This window comes from Populus trichocarpa, chromosome 1 (assembly GCF_000002775.5).
Source record: "Populus trichocarpa isolate Nisqually-1 chromosome 1, P.trichocarpa_v4.1, whole genome shotgun sequence".
In the NCBI taxonomy this organism is placed as follows: domain Eukaryota; kingdom Viridiplantae; phylum Streptophyta; class Magnoliopsida; order Malpighiales; family Salicaceae; genus Populus; species Populus trichocarpa.
In genome coordinates, this window is record NC_037285.2 from 8,443,488 (window position 1) to 8,468,269 (window position 24,782).

A 24,782-nucleotide genomic window follows, 5' to 3' on the forward strand; every position below is an offset into this window, starting at 1 on the left:
CGCCACAATACAGAAAGATGGGCGTTAGTGAGCGCACGCACGCACACATAATTGCAGCAACATGAATATCTTCATGCTGAGGTGCTTCATAGACCAGTGACTGTGTCCTTTCAACGTGGATCAGCAATATTTATACATGTCAGTGTCATTTATACAAGTAGTGGGTCTAGAAATGGAACGTTCTAAAGTGGACGTTTAACTCTTTTGGTTGCTTTAGGAGTCGATAATGCTGCCATGGCCAACTTGTCTTTGTAAAAGTAAGGTATCGGTGTAAGGATAACACTGATCCTAGTCACTAAAAGAATCTTCCCAATATCACCCTTTTTTTATTAAAAAAAACCGCCATTTAATTGACAGGAGAGCCATTGATGGAATACGTACGTTGTTTAGAAAAAGAAAAGATTCGGAAAGAATATAAGATGATGATACTGGCATTGCTCTCAGCTTGACTGGAAATGGCTTTGGCATGAGATCACGTCGTACTACGTCCCTAGCTATTGACAGGCAAGTGAACTTCTGCCTCATTTCAATAAAAAAAAATTATATTTCGAATAATCTTAAGTATTAAAAATTTTCAAATGAAATTTAATTTTCAACGTGGACTTTTGAGTCGAATCTCAACTTCGAGGCAATTTTTAACAAGTGCCTCTCATGACCGCAACCATGTTTTTCTTCGGCAAGTCGATGAATTTTTTATTATTTATTTTTTTGTGGGGGACAATTTATAGTTTACTAATTCTTTCTATTCTTGTCAAGAGAAATCCCTCCACTCAAAAAAAAAAAAAAACACATTTACAAGTGTGGTTAGGTATACAAGAACTCGAATTCATTATCCAGTTAGAAAGTTCTCATGTCTTTGTTTCGTTTGAATATAATTTTGATTTTTTTTATTAGAAAGTCTTAGGTTTATGATGAATGGGAATTTAGAAAAAAAATACTACTTTCATTGTATAATTATTCAAGCCCTTAGATACTCCATCAACAAAAAAATATTAAAAACTAATTCTGCTAAATTCTTGTGGGAAATATGAATATATAAAACACATATTATATATGCGATCGATAACAATTAGTGTTTAGCAAAATAACCAAATTATTTGAGATATCTATAAAAATCGATATAAAATTAACCAACTAGATGATTTTCTAAATTTTTAGATAATTTTGGTTAGGAAAAAATTAAAAAAAATTATTTGATTTGATTTTAATTTAAAATTTTAATAATAAAAAAAACTCAATTGAACCAAATCAAACCAGAAAATCCACCATAAACTAAAGGTCTATTAAATAAAAATCTATAAAAAAATAACCCAACTAAAAAGCTTAATGTAGACTTATTCAGTTTTAACACGTGTAAAACTTAACCAGACTTGGCCGAACTAATCAACTCGGTAAAACCCAGCTAATGGCGAGGCGCAGCCTTTTATCTGGTAATATATAAAAAGGGAAAAGCGAACGAGAGTGGGAGGGGCAGTTTCGGAAAAGAAAACGACGGTCTTGCGATGCAGAAAGTAAAACGGTGCGTTTTTGTCTTCGCCCGCTTCTGCTATATGGCCGTGGATACTGCATTAGCCAACGATCAAAGTAGTTAAGATTGGTGCTACTTTTGCAGTCTCGGTACCTTAAAAAACGTTGCTGGTCATTTATTTTCATGTTGTCTGAAACCTAATCACTTCAATAACTAAAACCCATCAATCACAATTAATCGAAGGTTATAATAACTCATGCTGTCTCTCTCTGTTTTTTTCTAACCTGGTTTCTTACACCACCTGTTTGTAAAAATGTCGCAATGGAACCCAGTGTGGGAAAACACAATCAAATTTCTGTCTTTTTTGCTAATTTTTCTTGCTTCGATTTCAGTTTGATTATGTTCAAAATTAGGAAAAGTGTTGTGTTTTTAATTTGTTCTTTTGTGTCAATGTAATAATAGATGAAGTATGTGAGACCATTGAGCTTGTTCCATGAGTTGTTGAAGACAAGTGCAATCAGTCAAGGGAGGTTCCTCGGATTGGATGTTGGTGACAAGTATGTTGGTTTAGCTGTCTCTGACCCACTTAATAAAATCGCTTCCCCTTTAAGGTATATATTAAGAATTACTGTTGTATTTCATTTTCCTTATCATGTCATTTTCTTTTCTGTCATTCTGTTTTTCAAGTTTGTGTTTTCGGGGTTTTGTTGATTAAGGGTGCCCATGTTGTTGTGTTTTACTTTCCTTGTTTGTTGACACTGCAGTGTATTGTTAAGGAAGAAAAGTAATATTGAATTGATGGCTACTGATTTCCAAAGTTTGGTGAGTGTTTCTTTTCTTTTATGTTGTCCAAAGCTTGTTCGTTTGTATTTCCTTTGTTTATAGTTTTGAGAGCGTGTCCTGTTATTTATGGTTTTGTTGTTATATACCATTTGCGAACTATGCTATGCATTAACCATATGAGAGCTGGCATGACAGTAAAGCATTCTCAATCGCTAGGAGCTTAGAACTTAGAAGTTAGAACGCTGTAAAAATAAATTAGGTTTTCTGAGACATGTTGATCCTAGGTGCGAGTTATAGCTGTTATTCTTTTTCTGCTTATGTTTATGTGCAGATTTCTGAACTTTCCTTGGGGGGTTTCATTGTTGGCTACCCTTTTGACAGGCAACGAGGTGCTCCTGATGTATGTTTTAATCCTGTTGGCTATCAATTTGATCTATTCTCATTTACTTATTTCTGATGTTTTGTTTTTCCTCTTTTACTAGGCTGTGCGGGTGAAGCTTTTTGTTGATGACCTATGCAAAACAGGGAAACTTGAAGGTGTAAAATTCACATATTGGGATGAGTGTTTTACATCAAAGGTGCTTGCTTATTGTTAATTGTAAAATGCTCACTTCATTGTTGAATTTTTTTATATGGCCATAGGTTAGAGGAGCAGATGCTAGGTCGCTCACAGTTTGTGTTGCTTACAGAATGTAGAATTGCTAGTGAAGCCTTTGGATTTACATCCAGTTCATGCTAAATCTATAATGGACAAGTTTGCTGCAGTTGGAATTCTTCAGGTATCTTATTGTAAATCATCCGTTTCAATTTTCAACCAGTTTTGAACTCCCTTTCAATTTTCAACCAGTTTTGAACTCGGTATAGAAGATTGCCCTTTCAGCACTGTGAGTTGTGTCTATTAACTTGTTATTTGTGGCAGGGGTACCTGGATTATGTGAACAAGAAGATGAAGTTGGAGTCTGCAGAATAGGGTATTTCAAGTCAATGTATGTGAATTCTTTTATCCAAGGTATAAGAGCTAGATTTTATGATATTACTCCTTGTTCTCAATTCCAAAGTTCCATAAGTTGTGCTACCACTTTTACTACTGGCGCTTCGTTCTCAAGCCAATGATTACTCCGTTTGCCTGCCAAGCCTAGGAATCATCTAGTATGCGAGATAGGTTCTTGGTACTGATTGACACAGACTTGAAAGAAGGAATCTTGTTACGTCAAACAGTTGCTTAACTTTAGCATGTGATGTATTCTTCGTGATTTTTTTATTGAGAATGATGGTTATCCTTTTCTTTAGTAATCTACGTTCTTCTGTAAAGTGGAAAGATGGTACCAGCTCACATTATTTGAAAAGTTAAAACTTTCAGACTGTCTCTCAAGTGTGCTGATATCGTCATTTTTCCTGGTATCTTTATTTCTTGCAGATGATTAATTGGGCAGGATAGAAGGTGGTGAACTCGTGCGTGCCTGTTTCCGTGGAGGAGTGAAGACCAAAAGGATGGTTCCTCATTTTTCTTTTTACCCCCTTTCGTGCTCTTAATGTACGGAAATTTGGATGACCTACCTTGCTTACCTAGCCATACTTAACTAAGGCCATGAGGTCTTCCTCATCTGGTTTCCTGGTTCTTGTCATATCTTGGACTTGATTTGGATTCAAAATTGAAGTCAATAGATTTTATACTTGGTTTCCGTTTGATGTGCATATAAGCATATAGAGGCTAGTAGCCCTTTTCTTTTCTTCTCTCTTTTTTGTTCTTTTAAGAACTTTAATTTAACCGCAGGAAAATATCCAATGTGAAAAATAGAGTATACACAGTGCAGGCTAAAATATAGAGGAGAGCAGGTGAATGCTCTCTAATTTCAGAAATGGTCCAAAGGTCTGTTTCCTTCTGGGCAGACAATATTTTTTACCGTATTACACGACGGGGCAGTTGCTGGGTGGAGCCAAATATAGCACTAGTAAAAGATTATGACCACTGACCTTCTTTTCTTGTTTAATAGGAGCCTGGTTAGTTTGGAATCAATAGTTGGAGGGTTTCACAGGAGCCTTTTTTAGCTTTATCTATAACAACAACATAAGTTTGCAGATTTGGTTTCTCATCACAAGTGGAAGACATACACACCAGTGCTAATGGCGGTTCAACAGCAAAAGGTACAGTCCACATCATGCTTCTTGTTTATCCATACGCTTCAAAAAACATGGAGAAAAGCATATTCACTAAGTTTATAACCCTCACTTGCCATGTTCTTGCTTACAGCAGCTGTGTGATGTTGTATCAGCGACTAACAAAGGAATAGGACTGCAAGTCTCTTTTCTCTCAAATTGACAGTATCCAGCTTTTGATCCAAGATATCAATAGCTAGATGATTTAGTCTTCATAATCCGGTCCATAACAACAACACCACCACAACCACCACCAACCTCAATCCCAAACTAGTTGGATCGGCTATATGGATCCTTTTGCACCATTCCATAAGATCTTATGCAATTGTATTACTTGAAGCTCTATGGATATCTACTTATGCATCTGATCCACCTATACCCATTTTGTATATCGGAATTTATACACACCATTGTAAAATGCATATAACATCTTGCATTAGCAATAAAGCAAGAGAAGCTAATCTTTGGTCTTTTAAATCCGAGATTCTGTAGCGGTTATTTAAATTGTTTTTTTTGAAAAAATATATTAAAATAATATGTATTTAAAAAAAAATTATTTTTGATATCAGTATACTAAAACAATCTAAACAATATAAAAAAAATTAATTTAAAAAAAAATATTATTTTTTTTAAAAATACAGTTCCACTGCAAAAACTAAAGGAATCTTGTACCAAAATGCTTGTAGCTTAGCGACACTTACAAAAGTGAACAGGTCTTGGCCCCCAATCCCATTCACTACATTAAATCACGTTACACTATGAACTAAAGGAAAACGAGATTTTTCGATTCATTTCACTGTCGCCCAAGACCATTTGGAATGCTATATTCAACCTCTCTTTTTTTTCCCTCGATCAATTATTTGATTTGATAATATTATTTTTTAATTTCATCCTCCATATTATTTTAGCATGATTTTAAACTTTATAGTTTATTTTGGCTCACGTTATACATTGTATTCGGGATATCAAGGAATGTCTTGGGGTTAAAATATTGCTCAATTTTACAATATAGGATACAATTTAATTCACTGACAAATTTTGAAACAATAAATACCAAATTTTACTTAGGAACAAAAAATAGTCTTTTTTTTCCTTTTTTTTTTTTGCTGGGAGCATAAAAGTACAATTTGGTCTTTGTATTTTGTATTTTTTTTATTTTTTATCCTTAAGGTTTACATTTCAATTCTAAACTTTATTTTTTTACATTTCAATCTATGAAATTTGAAAGGAAAAAGAAAGTTGTTGACAGACATAAGAGAAGAGAGAGAATGATCGATTAACAATTTCAGCCGCTAAAAAAATTGATATTGCATTAATGAGTTCGTCTTAGAGAGAAAATATCATAAAAAAAACCCATGATGCTTAATGTTTTTTTTAGATTCCATTGGATTTTGGATTTTTGGGGTCATTTAAGGTTTTGGAGGGTTTTAAATGGATTTATTGAGGTTCTCATAATATTTTTGGATCAAAATAGATTTAAATTTAGGTTTTTAATGTCTAAAATCTCGAACCTAGACTTTTCTAGAGGTGTTGTTTGTCCACCTGTTAAAAAAAATAAGGAATGAGACGCGTGGGCCTATCTTTTTTTAAGATATTCCTTTATTTTTATTTTTTTAAAGTTCGTAAAAAAAAAACTCTTTAAATCATTTATTGAAATAATATTTGAGCAATTATCTAATTATGTCATTGATCTAATATGTAATTAAAAAGATTAAAGCCTTTTTATAATGATATTATCGATTTCTTTGTGAATAAATTTGTATTGATCTAATATGCAAAAATTTTAAAATAATTTGCTCATTAATATTTTATAAGAATAAAATATTTATATTTAAAATTTTTATATGATTTTGAAAAAATTTTATTCTTGAATTTTTTCCATGTAGATGCCTAAAAACGATTGATTCAAGATTTTTTAATTTTTTAATTAAAATTTTCTTTCAAGATTATAATAAGTTTTTACTTAAAAACAATACTTCTCATAAAAAAACATTTTCTTCATCAAAATAAAAAAATAATAATAACATGAATAAAAAAAAGGTTTTTGATTAGTAGTATACGTTTTTTTTCATTTTTATTTCGGATAATCATAGTTTTTGTGGATTTGTTTTTACTGTTGTCAATAAACTATACTTGTAATAAAATAAAATATTTTTTTTTCAATTAAACATTTGATAAGAAAATGAAAATGACAATTTCGAAACCTTGTAGGGTCTGTTATTTGATAAGAAAACGGAATACCGAAACTTTGTAAATTTATTTGTTGTACCTAATGGATCTTTAATGTTCTTCTATTTTCATTCATTTGGATTCAAGAAACCCCTTGTGGATCTCTTCGACTTGTTTACTTTTCTCTGTTGTTATCATAAGGATATATATATATAATCAAGCATAAAAAATCTAACTAGCTTGGTAAGATGGCTTCTAGGTTGGATAATAATCAATTGGTGTTAATAATTTATTCAATTTTTTCTAGTCAAGGTCAAGATGAATTGTGACTAGTGTTTGCAAAAGATTTTATTTAGTGGATGTGAGGACTCTCAAATGTTTAAGAAAATATCTTTTTAGAGAGAGAAAATACAATAATATTATAGAGAGAAATGCTCTGAAAATATATATGCAGTAAATAATGAAAGTTATGAACCTTTTATTTTGAAGGATTAATAATGTATTTATAGCCCATGAGTTTTGTCTTTTTATGGAGAGGAGGGACTGAAGTGTAACTTCACATTTGTTATATTTTAAGTTGTATTATGAGTTGTATTTTACTCGTTTTATCCAGCAAAATGATAGAGATAAGGCTGACCATGATAGACTTAATACATCTAATGATGTTGTTGGAGTATAGACTTGTTCAATTAAATCTATTCGTTAAGAAATAATTATTCTATGATTTCATGTAAAGTTTATAGAATTGATGGTGTTAGAATTAATCATCTCTTGCGTTTGACGACGCGCTTGAGCCTAATGCACTACCAAACCCAATTATGACTGGATCTCGCTATCGCCAAATCTTTTAGGTTTGACATTGGCCAAACCCAATCATCTCTTGGGTATGGCTAGTACCAAACCCAACAAGGTTTAAGTCTAGCATTGACTAGATCTAATCATTTCTTGTGTTTGATTAGCGTCATACCTAATTAACTCTTGGGTTTCGCTTTGGTCAAACCTAACACCTCTCTACTAGGATTTGTTTGATATTGGCGCGTGCTAGTCCAACACACTCGAGAAATTTAGAAAATTATACCCGTATATTTTTCTTGATGTGACAATTTGTTTTTGGTATGTATATCCACGGCATGGACCAGGAAAAAGAAGAGAGTAGGATTATCATTCTAAAGTTTCACCAAATGATCCAAAGAAACATTTACTCAAAAATAAAATAAAATTATGAATGGAAAAAAGTGTCCTTGAGGCCGCATTGACAACTTACAAGAAAAGGAATGAATATAACAAACTAGCATCAAGCCTATAAAACGTGAATGTTTTTTTGTGAAAATAAAAAAATGCATAAATAAGAAAAGGGAATGTTAACTAAAAAAATCATTTTTTTTTCTAAAATTCAAACCTTATGATTATTTACTTTAATTACTATAGAATTAAATAAAGATAGATTTTAAAAATGAAACCGCTAGTATAACGGTGGTAGAAGATTTTTTACCACTACTTTAACAGAGTTTCTTAAGAGACAAGGTTCTCACGTTATCTGTCAACAACACCAGTTCGTAGATTTGGCTTCTCATAAGGAAAACACCAATACCAGTTCTACAGCAATAAAGTAGCTTCATATGATGCTTCTTGTTTATCCCAAAAAGACATAGAAAAGCTTGCTTACCAAGTCTGTAACACTGGCTTGCCATGTTCATGACTGTAGCAGGTTTGCTGTTGTCATAGGGCTAACAAAGAAAAAATAAATACTCATATATTTGGTCTCTATACCAATTTTGAAAAATAAATTCAATGAATTTTTTATTTATATTTTATCCTAGATCATAAATTGATATAAATTTTTTGATCAGGTCACGTTGAATCAATTAAAAAATATTTCTTTTTTAAACTTGAAATGATTCAGACCTCGAGTTAGCCAAGTATCGTCTATTATAGATTATATACTCTAATTTAAAGCACACCAAACACAGTACAAAATAGTTATTTATCTCCAGTACAATCAATAATATACAATATACCAAACACTGCCTTGTCAAGACTGCAATGATCCGTGTATTTTTTTAGTCGATGGCTACGCAAACCCAAATTTCCATGGGCTTTAAAAAAAGCCCATGTAACATGTTGAAAGCTACGACGAGGCAAGACAATTTAATAACGAAATGTCATTTTCCTTGTACCTGCAAACCCCCCCCTGCTAACATCAACTTCCCTACTTTTCTTTACATAATTTTCTAGTATTATTTCCTTGCCCATCACTGTTAGAAACATTGTTTTGTTTGGTTCTCCTGACAAAGGTATCCTCAAAAGATCCCTCTCCTTCCCTCTCCATCTCAGTTTTACATCAAAGTAGTATACAGTGTCACCAGAAGAACCGGCGAGAGTCTCATCTCCTCACACTCCAAAAGTTATGAAAGGAGAGAGACAGAGAGAAACAAGAAAGAGAGGGATCGTTGTGTAACATCTAGTGTAAGGTTTGGTACTTTGGTAGGCCACCACACAGCGCACTTTTGTCAAAATACTCCCACACACATACAATTACACATTACTTACATGACTACTGAACAATAAAAGAAACAAAAGGCAAAGGGAAGGTCTTTAATTCAAAAACTCACATAATTTTCAATTTATTTTTCTGCTCTCTCTCTCTCTTCTTGACCAGCACCTGCATTTCCCTGTCAAAACTCTAGATTATGTTCAAATCTAGGGTTTTTGTTGTTATGTCATGGTTCAATACTATTTGAGTTGTTTAGCCCTTTTGGCTTTTGTAACTTTCAAAGCTGCTCCTAATTCTGCTCTCAACATATGTTCACAAAAAAAGTTGTCTTTTTGGGCTGTGAGACTGAAATTTCTTGCTTGTTGAGCATCATCTTCTTTCTAGGTTTAGTGGGTTTAGTCAATTTTTGCTAGATTCTCTTGATTCTCTCCGTTGATTTTCTTGCTAGTCATCTTAGAAACCTTTGAGAATTCCTTCGTATCTATTTTTTTGAGGTTTTAGGGCTAAAAGGGTTTTCATTTCCTTTCATCTTTTCACCTCCCAACTTGAAAATCTGAAATTTTGTTGCTGTCTAACATTTGCACTCTTTATAGAAAAACCCTTGTAAAACCCTTCTCTTGAAACCCTCACTTGGCTCTGTAGTTTATTTACTATTTTTCACAAAATTGGGTTAAATTCAAAAGGGTCTCAAAAATACACAATCTTTAGCAACTAAACAAAGAAGGAAAGAAGAATAAGTTATTATTTCCCCCCTCTGATCTTGTACCATTGTGATCTTGCTCTATTTTGCTCAGTAAATGCATGGATGGAAGAGAAGCCATGCCATTTTCTAGTGGGTCATCTCCATACCATATTCATAGAGGAAGTGGGTTTCTTGGGCCCGGGTATGGATCACAACATGGTGTATCGCATCCCCCACCTGGGTTCAGATCCTTGTCAAATCCTCAACTTGCAGCTCAATCAAATGTCCGGTCTGGCTCAACTGTGCCAGCATTTTCAATAGAGCCACCAGATGTCAATTTCGGTCATGGCATTAACATGGCTGCAACCTCTGAGGTGCAAGTGGGTGAACCAGTGAAGAAGAAGCGAGGGAGGCCCCGGAAATACGGCTTGGTTGGGCAGGTTTCACTTGGATTGTCTCCCTTGCCAAATAAGCCTAAGCCATCTTCAGGGGAGGATTCTTCCACCTCAAAAAGAAATAGAGGGCGGCCGCCTGGGAGTGGAAGGAAGCAGCAATTGGCGACTCTTGGCAAGTATTTGAATTAGATTATTTTGTAGTTATATGCTATTGTAAGTTATTAATATGAAATCTTATTGGCATTTAATGTGGTTTAATAATCAGTTATAATGCAGGGAATTCACACTTGCTTAATATTAGGAAGTAATGAATTGTGCTCAATAGTGATCTTGTCATTTTATTTTCATCGAAGTATTTAATTTGCAATGTTCTGCGTTTGTTATCATAATTTTGCTTGGACGTAAATGCTAAGCTTTTATCCATTTAATTGCCTTGCTCTATTCTTTCAAAGCTGTTGCCATCTGTCAATTAAATCTTTTGAATGCTTCTTGTCTTAATGCAGTTTTAATCTGTCTTTGATGTTAAATTTGATTTTGATATCTGTGTTGTCTTTAATATATCTATGGCTTGTTGATTTCTTCTAATTTTCTAAAATGTTTTTAATTGATATTGCAAGGTGAATGGATGAACAGTTCTGCTGGAGTAGCTTTTTCTCCGCATGTGATCAGCATTGAAGTTGGAGAGGTATGCTATATCCTTTGTAATGTCAAGTTTTCTTGGACATTTGATGTGTAATCAAGTTGTGAGGTCTACTAATTTAGATCAAGATTCAGTAACTTGAAAGGTTTTCCTCCGTGAAACACATTTTACTAGCCACATTTATGATTTTTTAAATATGAAAGAAGCTGATCACATCTTTATTGGAATTGAATGAATGAGTTTTCTTGCATTTTGAAGGGGAGAAATACCAGTATTAGGATAGCTGTCCTTGACATTGAAGCTTCCTTAATGTTTGTGCAAGTCTGTGTTGTCCAATATGCAAGTGAACTTGTATGGTTTTCCTCCATGAAACACATTTTTCTGGCTGCTTTTGTACTTTTCAAAATATGAAAGAATCTAGTCTTAGCATCGCTGGAATTGAATGCATGAGGTTTTCTAGCACTTGTGGAGATGTAGAAATAACAATATTAGGATACTTGCCTTGACATTGAAGCTTTCAATGTTTTTGTAAGTTTGTGTTTTGTCCAGTATGTGAGTGGTTTAGCTGTACGTAATAGTTAAACAGTTTGTTGAAAACAAAAATTGCATGTCAATGGAGAAACTTGGTGTGCAAGTGCATGCTCACACACACATTCTTTTGCACATATGAAGTTGCATAATTTCCCAATTTCATGTTGATTTGAAACCTGTTACATTGTTCTTTGTAGGATATTGTTTCAAAACTGTTGTCATTTTCCCAACAGAGGCCAAGGGCTGTTTGCATCTTGTCTGGCACTGGTACAGTTTCCTCAGTAACACTCCGTCAGCCAGCATCTTCTGGGTCCTCTATCACATATGAGGTTAAGGCAGTTGCATATTTATGGATATTTTTCTAGATTAAACTGTTTCCTTTGATAACTTAGCTTCCTTAGCTTAATTTAGATGAAAATGCTGATCTGAAAATTGGGTGTGAATGTCAGTTTACCACACTTATATTTCTCTTCCCCCCCCCCCCCCCCTCTTAAGTTTTATTAGAATCTCACTAGCTTTCTGACTTGTTTCATAGTAAAATAGCTCTTTTCTCATCATCTAATATGTCAATGTACTGACATAATGAATTCCTTACTTATTATTGAGTTTGAGCATGTCTAGCTTCCTGATACTTTCTTAATTGCTCTCTTTTATTTATTAAAACACTGAAGGTAAGAGCTTGTGCAAACAATGTAACAGCTGTTAACTTCTGGATTTTTGGATCCACTAGTGAAGTCAGAACCAATAATTGAATAAATGAATTCTAGGGAATATTTGAACATGGAATGCAAGAAGAAACAGGGAATGGTAAGGTTCTGATGGAAATGAGGAAAGAAAGGGTAGATGGGACTCAAGTCCATCTGGAGGTGATTGAGCTTTGAATGAAAATAAATTGAAGCTGAAGCTTAGTTGCTGAAGGTTATGATCTATTCAAATTTTGATAAAAGCCAATGGTTGGGAGTTTCCTTGAAGGTCTGGAATTTGAATATGGAACATAATTGGGCATATGTTTTATCTAGTAGGTTAGGTTTTAGGCAGGGTTAAGTGTCTAATAGTTTCATACTTCCATGACTTGCCTGGGATTACATGGATAGCAAATGGTCTATGATCGAGGATTCTAATGTTGATACGAGGAACTAATTCACTGGTCTCAAATTATTGAAATATCAGTTAATGTGCCACCTAAGTGCAGATAACAAAACTAATTTTGATTATCATTTGTCTTAAACTTTGGGCATAATCATATATCAGCGATGACGAAGACAAGAGTGCATAGCTGGTATGAACATTCTGGACTAGTGGTTAACTGTTACCTTGAACTTTGGGTGCAAGGTTCCAAAATCCAAACGAAAGAGCAAGCATTTGTCATGTTCTGGTAATGCTTCCAGAGATAGGATGGTAATTCTTGGCTTCGATGTTATTTATTTTGTGGTAGTTCTCGCATGTTTAGCCACATTAACTTGTCCAGCAAGTTCCAGGGGTAGCAAACATTTTTTTACTTTCTTTCGAAAAATAAGGATGTGCTTTTTCAATGGCCATGTCATAGTGGATCAAAGTGGCTTCAGAGTTTTGGCAGATTTAATGTAAAATAAGAGAACTTTGCAGGCGGTCATTTGAAGTATCGCTATATGTTTGGCCACATTGAATTGTTAGTGAGTTTGAGGACTGCAAACACTTTTTGTAGTGGATTTAAGCTGGTGCTGATTATTGTGGTTTAATGGGGAAAAAAGTTGCAACTCAAGGTGGATCAATCTGAAAATGCATTTGGTCAAGTAATTTTTCTTGATTTATCATAGTGATGAAAAATGAGCTTTATTGCACACAAGCTGCATGACCATGAACCTTTCAAATGTGTATTGCTTTGCCTTTTCCTTCTGCTTAGGTACTTTTTAATTGTTTTAACCATGTTTTTAGCAGCAAGAAGGAACTCATTTAGAATATTTAACTTTTGTAGGGCCGTTTCGAGATATTATGCTTGTCAGGCTCTTACTTGGTTGCCGAAGATGGTGGGCCTCGCAATCGAACTGGAGGTATAAGTGCTTCTCTTTCTAGTCCTGATGGCCATGTCATTGGTGGTGCAATTGCAATGCTTATTGCTGCTAGCCCAGTTCAGGTAATATTCTGATGCTCTGAGTTATGTTGTACCTTTCATTGGTCATTCTATGATGATGATGTTAACTTTCTTAGAATCTTTAATATTTACTGAAAGTCCATATCTTCTTTATGATGAGTGCCATGTGCTAAAAATTGTAAAATTTTCTCAATGTTCAAATCTGTTTTAATAGCAATTCAGACCTTCAGTTTACGGAAAGCAACTAGAATCATGAACATCATGCTCAATATATGGTATGGAATGGCATGCAAAATTCATGGTTCATCTTTTGCATATGTGAAGTGTGCAGCATTGTTTGGGATGTGCAACATTCGCTATGGATGGTTGTCCTTATGGGTGATCACGTTGCATATAGAATGCTTACTTTAAGATATACAATATCAATTGTGTATTGGATTATTTTATTTGTTACTGAACTTGGTAAAAACAGAACGGTTTGAGTAACTAAAATTTGAGACTATTTGGTTTTGAATCTTCTTGCTATTGGATTATTCTTTTGATTACCAGTAAATATATATCCCTTTTGGTATTGTGTTTATACACGCTCCTTTTGGTATTAGTCTAGCTTATAGACTATAAAGGACTCTTTAATTGCTGCAGGTGGTGGCCTGTAGTTTTGTTTATGGTGTTTCTAAGAAGGATAAACAAGTAAGCCATCCCATAAACGAAAAAGACTCCACATCTTGGCCTGATGATAATTTAGATAACCTGAAAGCAGTCACACCTACTAGCATGCCTCCTCAAAGTTTCACTTCCTCTCCGACGAGCATTTGGCCTGGACCGCGAGCAGTTGATATGAGAAACCCCCACACTGATATTGACTTGACGCGAGGATGACTGTTTGCTGCAACAGACACATGGCAATTTTGTGCATTTCTGTTGTTGTAAATGTATCCAATCCTGTGATAATTATGAACTCAATTCTCCCCACTAAAGGGCAATGTGTTTGTGCTAACGTAGTTTGTACAAGAAGGCATCATTTAACCCTTTCAAGTAACAGTGTAAACTTGTCAAAATTTCCAGGTAAACATTAATCTCTAGCAGATAGAAATCGCTGTTTCAAGCAGATGATGACTGCTATTCTTTGGACCTTTGGTGTCTCTGGTAACTCATTTCTAGTTTAACCGAGTCTTGGCAGGAGTTTCCATGCAAGCATTACCCAGATTAATTCTTTGTGAAGGAAACCTAGATGTTGCTTGAGCATAACATAATTTTGATGGCTACTATTGGATTTTGTCAATCAGTGAGAAAACACCAGCCTTCAAGTGTAAAAATGATCCGAATTATTCTGTTGGGTTTCCAGACATGGCCTCAGATGTTAGTGTTTTTTGAGGGAGATGAGTTAATAGCATGGTGTCTTGTATCTGCTGCAAAAGGCAACCTAAGGAGCCAAAATTATTTATTCCATACATAGGATGGTATTAAATATAATGGTGAAAATGTTATAGCTCTGAGGGTCCTTTGTTATGAAACAGCCCGTGTCTGAAGGAAACTTGAACCCTAGTGAATCTTGGATAAGTATTTCTAAGTCGAAATGATTTTTTGACTAGTAACAAACATAAACATCAAAAGAATCTCAAATAACCCTTTGTTTTCCACCGCGCGAGTAACATTGTTTACATGCGTTGTAAAATCTCCTTGTCACAGCCAGGAGGCAGCCTTTGATAGTTTCAGCTCACGCTCCCGTCCTTTAGCCCCACTATGTTCTCTATACTCAGATTATGCACTTTATGCACACTGGTAGCCAATCAGCACCACTGCAAAAAGACATCTGAAAAAATGAAGCAAGTTTGCTCAAGTTTTACTTATCTCCTAGTCCTCTTCGTGCTTCTTGTCACAGTAAGTGTATTGGTTGAAGCACAAAAGTGCAAGTCAAGTGGCAAAGTTGAAGGAAAGAAGCCTCCGAAAAAAGAATGTAACCAGGAAAATGGAGCAGAACGCTGTGAAGAAGACAAACTTTACACCACCTACAAGTGCTCACAACCCGTATCTGCTCTACCAGTAAACAGTTTTGAGGAGGGTGGAGATGCGGTTGCACCATCAGAATGCGATGGTAAGTACCATGACAATTACACACCTGTGGTGGCATTGTCAACGGCATGGTTCGGTAAAAAAGAGACGCCACACCATATCACCATTAATGGAAATGGAAGTTTGGAAAGCTTTAGGCATAAATGACAAGGACAAGGAATGGGAATGGCTGGATATCACCTGGTCTGATGCTTGATTTCCATTTGTTTTCTTTCTTGTGCTCTGCAATAACTTTCCTCGCCACAAGACAACGTTGTTTTATTCCCGACTCTTCACTTCTGGTTGAAAAGGACCCAGTTCACAAGCCTGTTCCGCTGGAACACAGGAAATGCAAAACAGTAGCGCAACAAAGTGGGAGGTACCAAGAAAATTGTCATGGTACTTTTTACAGACAATTTCACACTTAAAGAATATTTTTTCTTTTTCTTTTTCAAATTGGCGTTTCTTTTTATTTATCTTTATTCATTGTTCTAAAAATAAAATAAAAATGAACTAAAAGAGTGAACACAACGAAAAATTCAGCATCAATGCTCATAACATAAAAATATTAACATTATCTTGTTATGTCAGAAGTAACCAAATCCAAACCAACTTACAACATCCAAAATCTGGGGAATGAAAGATCTCAAGCCAAGAAACAAAGTATACTGCTTGATCTTGCAATACCTATGTCTCATACTTGTCTTATTCTGCAAGACATATTTAACAAGTCTTAATAAAAATAGCGCAGGGCAACCAGAATCCTTGTGCTTCCATTCTTCTATGATCTTGAATCCTTTATACCAACAAATCATGAGATCTCCAGCAGTTGCTTTATGTCACGCTGCAAAAACATTAAAAGGCTTGAGATTTCCCACTATATACCAACAGAAGCCAGCATAACTGAGATAAACTAGAGATTCAAGCACGTTTCCTATGGTGTTTTTTTTCTGTTACCTCAAGACTAAGAGGTGAAGTTGTGGGGTAGTAACGATCAACAACTTGGCCATCCTTGTTGACAAGGAACTTAGCGAAGTTCCACTGAATATCATCACCAAAAATTCCCCATTTCCCCAACTTCAAGAACTTGTACAGTGGAGAAGCATTCTCACCATTTACATCAATCTAAAGGACAAACGTGGGAGAAAGATTAGAATACTATTTTTTCACACATCACATTAAAATTAGAATTTCAATCTTTCAGATACTAAATAAATGGCCAAACTCCTGCACACAGAACCAGACTTTGGTAAAATCTAAAAGTATCACAGTTGTTAATGCAACAAGATTGGAGCGATTTTGACTTTTATATGAGCAAGCATACTGATGAAATAGATTAAAAGATAACACCAGGAAACATGTCAATTGGCATATGTGCTTCCATCTGGCAACCAAGTAAACCTCTCTACAAAATCCTTCCCATAGCCACTGTAAGAAATTAGCAGAGGAAGGGTCTTCTAAAATTTGAACAAATGAATTAAGAGAGCAGTCAACTTCCATGCAACTAGCATTTACCTTGTCAAAGATGGGAAATTCTGATTTGAAGCGAGTGCAGACAAAGTCTGTGATCTGATCATTAGTTCCTGGTTCCTCCTCACCAAACTGATTGCATGGAAATGCCAGTATCTCTAGTCCTGCACCAAGACATCAAGACCTAGATGTCATATAGAAAAGTAGAAGTAAAACAAGAACTGTATTCAAGTAACAGGCACTGAACATGCCCAGAGATATGTAGGAGCAAAGGCATATAATTCACATGCAAGAAAAATGATGCTTTGAGAATACCATTCTCATGCATGCTAATGCTTTTGACATAATGTAAAGTCAGGGGCTTAAGATATAAAATGCAAGCTTAAGTCGCTAACCTTGATCTTTGTACTTCTCATATAATTGATTCATTTCAGCGTAATTTGAGTTGGTCATCCCACTGTATAATCAACCAACATGAAGCAAAACCAACAAATAAGGACCTTAATTGCCTCCTAAACTATCTTAATAGTGGCTAAAGAATACCAAGAGTAATAACCTCGAAATAACAAAATTCGAAGTTCAATCTTATCCATTGAAAAGAAAATAAAAAAGACGTAACATGGGAATTACCATTTTGAAGCAACATTAACAATCAGCAACACTTTTCCCTTGAAAATGCTAAGATCCACATCATTTTCCTTAGCATCCTGCATTGAAACACAGCAAAGCAACCACCCATATCAGTATTTGTATTTGGACTAAATTGTAGTTAAAAGGATAAAAACGCATCCTTTGTGTTTATAGTTGCAAACCTACATGAAAAGAATTTGGGCCAGGAAACTACTACTCACTAACCTTGATAGTGAAGTCATGGACTGATTCTGGGTTCTTTGAGGTTTGGGTTGCCATTGAAGAAGCTAAAGAGGCAGAGAGAAGCAAGTGAAGAAGCAGTAAATGAGATGGAATCATCAACACCTGTTTTGAGTTTTGACTTTTGCAGATTGTGTTCTCACATCGCACGTGCCTGTCTGTCTGTCTGTATGTCCATCATCCTGTAAGTTTTGTGGATGAACATGTGACCGAACATATTCGCACGCGTGCTTTCGCTAAAAAGAACAGTAGACTAGGACAGTTCATGGCTCAGGTGAGAGGCCTTTCAATGTCATCATCCCCCTGGAACTGGAACCCAGATTTTTTGGCCTAACCCCACCTAAGTGTTAGCAGGCCGGATCCATATGGAACATCCCAATTCCCATGCAGTGGACATCTCATTCTCAGCAAGTAATATTAGTATATATATATAAAAAAAAAACATTTTTGATAAAAATCAGAAAGCTTTTATGTATTTCATGAAATATTTTATTTTTCTTTTTGAGATCCGATCTGAAATGTCATAAACTCATTGTCGTTAGTCTCAACCTTGCAGGCGAAATGATTGGTTGGTGCTACAGGTTGCAATCAAATGGCTGAGGTGAATTGTCAAAGACTCGTATTAATTACTTCATTTGTCCACTGTATACGAATAAAGATGATAATATTTTTTTTAAAAAAAATTAGATCATTTTAAAAAAAAATATTGAAAAAATAATATAATTTTAAAAAAGAGAAGAAATTAACACAATTTATATATATTACGATTAAGAAATGCAACATTCAAATTTATTATTATTAAAAAACATGATATTTTTTAAAAAATATGAAATAAGTTGCACATGAGTAGAGTAGTAAGAAAAAATAAAAAAATAAAAAGGAGACTTTGAAAACATACCGGAGCTCCGATCATGACATCATTGTCATCACTAGAAAAATTTCAATGAGATAAATTCAATAACACTAAAAAAAATCACCAATAATAACTTGAATGTGTCATATTTACATTCCAGAGATAACAAATAGCTTATCAACATTCAATAAAAAAAGTGAATAGATTGTCTTTTCTGTTCTATTTTTGATGATATTTTTAATGTTTGAAAGTTTTGACTTGTAATAAAAAAATTTAATATAATTTTAAAATATCATATTTAATGTTAACATGATAAGTTTTTTATAAAATTGCCTTTCCTTTTCTTTTTTCACAACTTTTCATGATTTGTCTTTGCTTTGCTTTTCTTTTTGATTTTTTTTTTTAGCCTTTCTCTGCAAATTGTCTTATTGTCGCATGATTAGATTGAGAAAAGACTCCAAAAATACCAATGTATTATTCTTACATTTTTTAATGCATCCATAACTTAATAATGAAAACATTTTTTTATTAATTTTTTTTTATGGTTCTGATAAGTTTCTACTTTAATAAATAAATAGTACCCTCGCTTTTATTTTTAAAAAATTGTTCAGGGCACCCTTTTTAATTAGTGGTTATTTAAAAAACATTAATTTGATAATCTTTAGAAAGATTGTTATAATTTATCTGTAATTTTTTTCTTTTCATATTTTTATAAAAATAAATTGTATTTTCATGATGTGTTTATAAAAATAAAATTCATTTATTCTTGGTAAAAAAATAGCCTCCAGGATAAAAAAAAAATGTTTGCATTTTAATTAAAAAAAACAATCATCATAGTTAAAGAAGAATCCACAACATTGACATATTTTTTTTATATTTAAAATTAATTTAAAAATCTACTTGCAATTAGATCTTGAACTACACCAGCTTTGTAGGTCCTGGTAAACATTCACAAGAATATGCTTTTGTTGCTTAATTAAATTTAATAAACCCATTATTATCTTTAAAGGACAATGATGCCACGAGATGTTTTCATGAAGACGTAGGGTTTTAACCATCTAGTAGGTGATCTAGTGATAAAAGATTGAGATTAAAGGGTTTACTCCCCCTGTGGTTTTATGTTCGAATTTTGTGGTTGCTAATATGATGGCCACTAGAGGATTATATGGTCGTTAACTTTCGGGTCCGTGAAATTAATTGAGGTACGCGCAAACTGACCCGAACATCCACGTTAATTAAAAAAAATATAGGGTTTTGAACATTTAGATATGCATGTATTACATTCACAAATTAGTGGAACATGTCCAAGGAAGAGATTGGTTATGTTAAACAATTTATTTAATAAAAAATTCTTAATTTTCAATTCAATTATTAGAATTCGCTTAAATTTTATTAAAAGATTTTATAGGCTATGTTTTTAAAAAAGCTAGCCAACTTAGGCTTTCAAAAAAGTCCAAAGAAAAATGTTTGACTCAGTTTTATTATTTTATTGTATAATTTTGGAATTTATTTTTATTTCCCCTATCTATTTAAGGATTTTGATTTTCTTTTCTTGTAAAGGTAGATATTTAAAGGGTTGTGATCCCTTTTAAAAGGTAGACAATTCTTGCTCAAGTCATCTCTCTCTCCCTCTTTCCTTCTATATATTGTTGATTTTTGTTTAATCTCAGAATTTGAATTATTAGTGAATGACTAATATTTTGTTGAATTGAAATTAGGTTTAAGTTATTTGTTAATTAGAAGCCTCATAGTGGAAAAGTTCATTTCTTTAATAAAGAATTGATTAAATTAGTTCAAAGTTTTTTTTATTATTATTATTTTGGAATATTATATAATAGGTTGTGATATTTAATTGGATATCATTGGTTTTTTTTATGTGGGTGTAAATATTTTTGTTTAAAAATATATCAAAATAATATTTCTTTACTTTTTATATCAACATATTTAAATAATAATAAAATAATAATTTAATATTTTTTCATAAAAAACTATGGGAGATACAAGAATTTATTTAAGGCTATTCCAAACAGCTGCAATAATACCTAATCTCTCTCGTCATCCAACAGGTACAGAAGGATCCAAACACTCAGGAGGAAGCATTCTTCTTCGCAAGAAGCCACATTCCGATTGGGAGGAGGAGGAGGAGGAGACTGATACAACAGTAAAGATGAACAAGATCCTTGAAAGATACAGACGAGGTTATACATTAAAAAAAAAAAAATACAAAAAAGGAAGAAAAGCATACGGTCCGTATAACGTTGGAAACTACATTCTCAAGATTAGCTATAATACGTCTTGCGATCCTTGCATAAGTGAAAAAGACCGGGTAAATACACCCCCAACATCACAACATGATGTTTATGTTGGGTTTTTCAAAACATTTGATTGCACTAAAATAAATTTAGGGTTATTTAAGATTTATATGGAAATTATTTAAAAATTACATGTTTTTTTTATTGTTTTGAATATTTAGATTGAGTGGTTATAAACCACAAATCGTTCAAATATCCGGTCTCTAATGATAATTTATACGAACTACCCTTTTAGAAGAGAGATTGATATACCTTAAAGTGTTAGCTCTTTTTTTTTTATGTGTTTTAAGTGTTAAAATAGTATATTTTCTCACCACTCTTTTTTTATAGGAAATAAAAAAACATAAGTCATATTTATAAAGAAATCTAAAAAACCCTATGAATAATAAAATATCAATTTATCCTTGATATATATATATATATATAAAAGTTTATTCAATCAAAATTTTTATTTGATTTTTCTAGGTCTAGAATTGTAATTTTCTGTATTAATTACATTTCAATCCTTAATTTCTAAAATTTATTTAGAATCAAGTTACACTTGATTAAAAATCATTTCATTTAGTTTCTAACCAATGTTTATTATGCATGTAACTTTTTAGATTTCCTAATAAATTAGTCCAAATATAAATCATAATTCTAAATAAAATAAAATTAAATAAATTAAACAACTAAATTTATTATCAATTCAATAATTAATTTATATTTGAAAATAAAGTACAATAACTAATTTCTCGGTATAATTATTATTCTTTTATAATAAATATTCCAATTTAAACAATACAACATGAAAGATATCTACTTTATTAAATCTTTTTAGTTCTCAATATTATAATCATTAATTATTTAAATAAGATTTTGAAATTTTTTTCAAAACTCATTTCACCTTAGCCAAGAATTTTACAATCATTATTACTATTTGAGAACATATAAAATATTTTCTATAATTTATCTAAATTAATAATAATCTCTTGATTACTTAAATAACTTCATATAATTTATTTTATATCTAAAATCTTCCGGTTTGTTATCTTTAATTAGAACAATATATGATCAAGATCAAAACTTATTTTAATGATAAGTCTAAAGATCATATATACAACTATCACAAAATTTTTTTCATGAACATAAATAATCTCTTCATATAAATTTTTCTTGCAATCAGTTTAATGTCCATATTATATAACAAACACCTCCATTTTAATTGCTCATATCTCATTTTATAAGAGTTTATACTTCCTTTTATAAAGAAAAAAACATAATATATATCAAACTCAAAAAACTCTAATTAATATAACATTAAGTATGAACATTTAAAAACAATATTTTATAACAACTTTATAAATCAAATAAAAATAAATATTAAAAATATTTTTTTTTTATTAATAATAAATATATTTTACATAAATAAATTCAGTATTACTTGTAAAACATATTCATTAACAATTTATTCATAGCAGCGCTGCGTCCTCTTATATTTCTTCAACAGGCGCAATTAAACAACCATGCCTTGAGCAATTAAGCAATCCCCAGTAGTTTCTTGACATCTTTCTGCAGAGAGTAACAATGACCAGGATCATATCAGTTACAAATTAGACACCCGAAATCAAATGTAGTAGCTGGATATGGGGGAATGTATGGCGGAACCAGATCTTACCTCAATGCTAAGAGGGGAAGTAGTGGGAGCATAACGATCCACAACTTTGCCATCTTTATCCACCAGGAACTTGGAAAAGTTCCATTTGATGCTGTCCCCAAAAAGTCCACCCTTGCTAGACTTCAAGAACTTGTAAATTGGAGCAGCATTCTTACCATTCACGTCAACCTATACCGAGACATGCATTGTTAACCTCAAGATCAACATTAATTGACTCCTCTCCTCATGAAACTAAATAATATGCTTAAATAAGGGGACTTCAATTATTGAATGTTCATCAAAAACTCAAACATGAAATGGTGGGAAAATTTTGGCAGTCATGCGAGAAAGAAAATTGATTATAAATTAAGAAATCCATCTTCATCAGGCTGTAAAATCTCAGAGTTAGCATACCTTATCAAATATGGGATAGTCAGCCTTAAAGCGAGTACAAGCAAACTCCACTATTTGTTCATTGTTCCCTGGCTCCTGAGATCCAAACTGATTGCATGGAAAAGCCAGAATCTCCAAACCTGCATCAGCACAAAGGCAAGTGATAAGAAAAAAGAACGGGCATTACAGCAAGATGGCAATGACTTGCAAGGTTTAGCCATGCCAATCAATTAGATACGAAGTTGAAATTCGCAAAAAGTCATCAGAAAGATACAGGCAAACCCATGTAGCAGCCCAGCTAGTGACTAATAGGGGTTCATATATTCCTACAGCAGAAGCTAACTCATGAAAAAAAAGCCACATACAAGTCAGTAAACATTTAAGTGCCACAACACAAAACATAAAATATAATAGAAGTTTACCTTGATCCCTGTATTTGTCATATAGCTGGGTCAACTCCGTGTAGTTTGAATTGGTCAAGCCACTGCACCAAAATTAAAGGTTAGAGAAGTAAACAATAAACTCCTGTCTAAGAGATGGTGAAGAAGGATCCTCTTTCAATTGAAAGGGATTCTTCACCCTTATTTCCCAACTTATGAGTTCACTTCACGCTCTGTGATTTCAACAAAATGAGGAGTGAACTCACTGACGAAACCCTGTGGCACACTAATTATTAGTCCAGGGAGATTGGAACTGAGTCGAGGAGCATTATCTTACAGCATAGTTATCCTTAAAAGAAATGGACATCTCTTTAATAAAAACCAGAAAACCCCTCAGTCTCTTCCCGTTAAGGACAGATGAAAAGGGACGAAATGAATTACCATTGTGAAGCAACATTGACAATCAAGAGGACCTTCCCCTTATATATGCTGAGGTCAACATCATTTTCCCTAGCATCCTACAGTCAAGAGAGAACCAAGGCATTATATATAAATATAAGTAGAACACAGAGGAATCATAGTTAATACATTAGATGGTTCAGTGGTAACAGAGAAACAGCCAATAAGCCGCACATCCACAGATTGAAATTATGCTAGTTCGTACCACCTCAACAACCTTAAGAAATAAGACCTTCCTTGCATAAAAAACCATTTTAGTCCTTTTTCCCCCCTTAACAACAATTAAAGAGATCCCCTAAATTTCCAGCAGCAAAACAAATGATTAGACTACTATTAAGCACCGTTCAAATCAAACAAACAAAAAAGGAAAATAAAAGCCAGTTATGATACCAAAACCTCAATATCAGCATCAAGCGAGCAACTTTATTGAGAAAGACTGAGAGAAAAACCATAAATAAAATACAACAAAAAATTACCTTAACAGTGAAATCATGAACTGATTGAGCACTGGATTGGCTAGCCATTGAATGATTGAATCTCAAACAACCCAATAAAGGCCTTGAATTCTCTGTTTTGAGCGATAGGGAAATCAAAGAAACTGGTGAATTATGCAAGGAAGATTAAAGGGTTCGCTTGGAATTGAAAGATAAGTGCTTCGATAATAAAAATGACGCAAAGTTGAGAGTTTTATGAGAGATAGAGAATGCGAGAGCAGGAACAGAGCATTGAGAATTTAAAGGAAAGAGTAGTGGGGCCCGAGATAGATGGTCAACTTTTGGGTTTTGATCGGCAAGACAGAAGATGCTAAGGATAGACGTTGTGGATGGATATGAATACACGTGGGTGAAGTTCAGGCCAAGGTTATTGGACGGTCAGGATTGTTGTTGCATGGCGGTGTGAAACGGAAGATGCGGGTGTCGAAAGGTCTTCCAAGATGACTGTTTTTATTTATTTAATTTTTATTTTT

The 24,782-nt window shown here is 33.3% G+C and overlaps 5 protein-coding genes across 10 annotated transcripts; 3 read left to right on the plus strand and 2 right to left on the minus strand.

The window, feature by feature from the left end:
• Positions 1 to 1,393: 1,393 nt before the first annotated feature.
• LOC7479316 (uncharacterized) lies at positions 1,394 to 3,981 on the plus strand. Of its 5 annotated transcripts, none has more exons than XM_052447557.1 (8): positions 1,394 to 1,519; positions 1,931 to 2,079; positions 2,233 to 2,290; positions 2,583 to 2,651; positions 2,734 to 2,829; positions 2,941 to 3,030; positions 3,171 to 3,260; positions 3,669 to 3,981. In XM_052447557.1, the coding sequence occupies exons 2-7, from the start codon at positions 1,931 to 1,933 to the stop codon at positions 3,219 to 3,221; spliced, it is 513 nt and encodes a 170-aa protein (XP_052303517.1). In that variant the 5' UTR covers positions 1,394 to 1,519; the 3' UTR covers positions 3,222 to 3,260; positions 3,669 to 3,981. The 5 variants fall into 5 exon arrangements, with proteins under 5 accessions (XP_052303517.1, XP_052303516.1, XP_052303507.1 ...); XM_052447556.1 differs by having other exon boundaries at positions 1,452 to 1,617; XM_052447547.1 differs by lacking the exon at positions 1,394 to 1,519 and adding an exon at positions 1,544 to 1,711.
• Positions 3,982 to 8,784: 4,803 nt separating this feature from the next.
• On the plus strand, positions 8,785 to 14,521 carry LOC7472771 (AT-hook motif nuclear-localized protein 5). Of its 2 annotated transcripts, none has more exons than XM_024584423.2 (6): positions 8,785 to 9,048; positions 9,866 to 10,320; positions 10,766 to 10,833; positions 11,517 to 11,648; positions 13,274 to 13,432; positions 14,033 to 14,521. In XM_024584423.2, the coding sequence occupies exons 2-6, from the start codon at positions 9,873 to 9,875 to the stop codon at positions 14,267 to 14,269; spliced, it is 1,044 nt and encodes a 347-aa protein (XP_024440191.1). In that variant the 5' UTR covers positions 8,785 to 9,048; positions 9,866 to 9,872; the 3' UTR covers positions 14,270 to 14,521. The 2 variants fall into 2 exon arrangements, with proteins under 2 accessions (XP_024440191.1, XP_024440197.1); XM_024584429.2 differs by having other exon boundaries at positions 8,785 to 9,043.
• Positions 14,522 to 14,674: 153 nt separating this feature from the next.
• On the plus strand, positions 14,675 to 15,898 carry LOC18094440 (kiwellin-1). The gene has a single exon (XM_006368691.3). It carries the CDS (start codon positions 15,134 to 15,136, stop codon positions 15,608 to 15,610), a length of 477 nt encoding a protein of 158 aa, XP_006368753.2. The 5' UTR covers positions 14,675 to 15,133; the 3' UTR covers positions 15,611 to 15,898.
• A 66-nt stretch (positions 15,899 to 15,964) lies between these two features.
• LOC7472772 (probable glutathione peroxidase 8) lies at positions 15,965 to 18,279 on the minus strand. The gene is made up of 6 exons (XM_002299499.4): positions 17,768 to 18,279; positions 17,543 to 17,619; positions 17,308 to 17,369; positions 16,958 to 17,076; positions 16,400 to 16,567; positions 15,965 to 16,286 (listed from the first exon to the last, which is right to left on the minus strand). The coding sequence occupies exons 1-6, from the start codon at positions 17,879 to 17,881 to the stop codon at positions 16,254 to 16,256; spliced, it is 573 nt and encodes a 190-aa protein (XP_002299535.2). The 5' UTR covers positions 17,882 to 18,279; the 3' UTR covers positions 15,965 to 16,253.
• A 3,932-nt stretch (positions 18,280 to 22,211) lies between these two features.
• On the minus strand, positions 22,212 to 24,595 carry LOC7479317 (probable phospholipid hydroperoxide glutathione peroxidase). The gene is made up of 6 exons (XM_002299500.4): positions 24,292 to 24,595; positions 23,798 to 23,874; positions 23,399 to 23,460; positions 22,998 to 23,116; positions 22,605 to 22,772; positions 22,212 to 22,498 (listed from the first exon to the last, which is right to left on the minus strand). The coding sequence occupies exons 1-6, from the start codon at positions 24,337 to 24,339 to the stop codon at positions 22,466 to 22,468; spliced, it is 507 nt and encodes a 168-aa protein (XP_002299536.3). The 5' UTR covers positions 24,340 to 24,595; the 3' UTR covers positions 22,212 to 22,465.
• Between the last annotated feature and the right edge of the window lie 187 nt (positions 24,596 to 24,782).

Coding starts and splice junctions, on each gene's coding strand:
- LOC7479316 (XM_052447557.1), top strand. CDS start 1,931: ATGAAGTATGTGAGACCATTGAGCTTGTTCCATGAGTTGTTGAAGACA. Junction 2,652..2,733: donor GGCAACGAGGTGCTCCTGAT/GTATGTTTTAAT, acceptor CTCTTTTACTAG/GCTGTGCGGGTGAAGCTTTT. Junction 2,830..2,940: donor ATGAGTGTTTTACATCAAAG/GTGCTTGCTTAT, acceptor TGTTGCTTACAG/AATGTAGAATTGCTAGTGAA.
- LOC7472771 (XM_024584423.2), top strand. CDS start 9,873: ATGGATGGAAGAGAAGCCATGCCATTTTCTAGTGGGTCATCTCCATAC. Junction 10,321..10,765: donor GCAGCAATTGGCGACTCTTG/GCAAGTATTTGA, acceptor TGATATTGCAAG/GTGAATGGATGAACAGTTCT. Junction 11,649..13,273: donor GGTCCTCTATCACATATGAG/GTTAAGGCAGTT, acceptor TAACTTTTGTAG/GGCCGTTTCGAGATATTATG.
- LOC18094440 (XM_006368691.3), top strand. CDS start 15,134: ATGTTCTCTATACTCAGATTATGCACTTTATGCACACTGGTAGCCAAT.
- LOC7472772 (XM_002299499.4), bottom strand. CDS start 17,881: ATGATTCCATCTCATTTACTGCTTCTTCACTTGCTTCTCTCTGCCTCT. Junction 17,620..17,767: donor TCCATGACTTCACTATCAAG/GTTAGTGAGTAG, acceptor GTTTCAATGCAG/GATGCTAAGGAAAATGATGT. Junction 16,287..16,399: donor CTTCACCTCTTAGTCTTGAG/GTAACAGAAAAA, acceptor ATGTTTTTGCAG/CGTGACATAAAGCAACTGCT.
- LOC7479317 (XM_002299500.4), bottom strand. CDS start 24,339: ATGGCTAGCCAATCCAGTGCTCAATCAGTTCATGATTTCACTGTTAAG. Junction 23,875..24,291: donor TTCATGATTTCACTGTTAAG/GTAATTTTTTGT, acceptor TCTTGACTGTAG/GATGCTAGGGAAAATGATGT. Junction 22,499..22,604: donor CTTCCCCTCTTAGCATTGAG/GTAAGATCTGGT, acceptor TACTCTCTGCAG/AAAGATGTCAAGAAACTACT.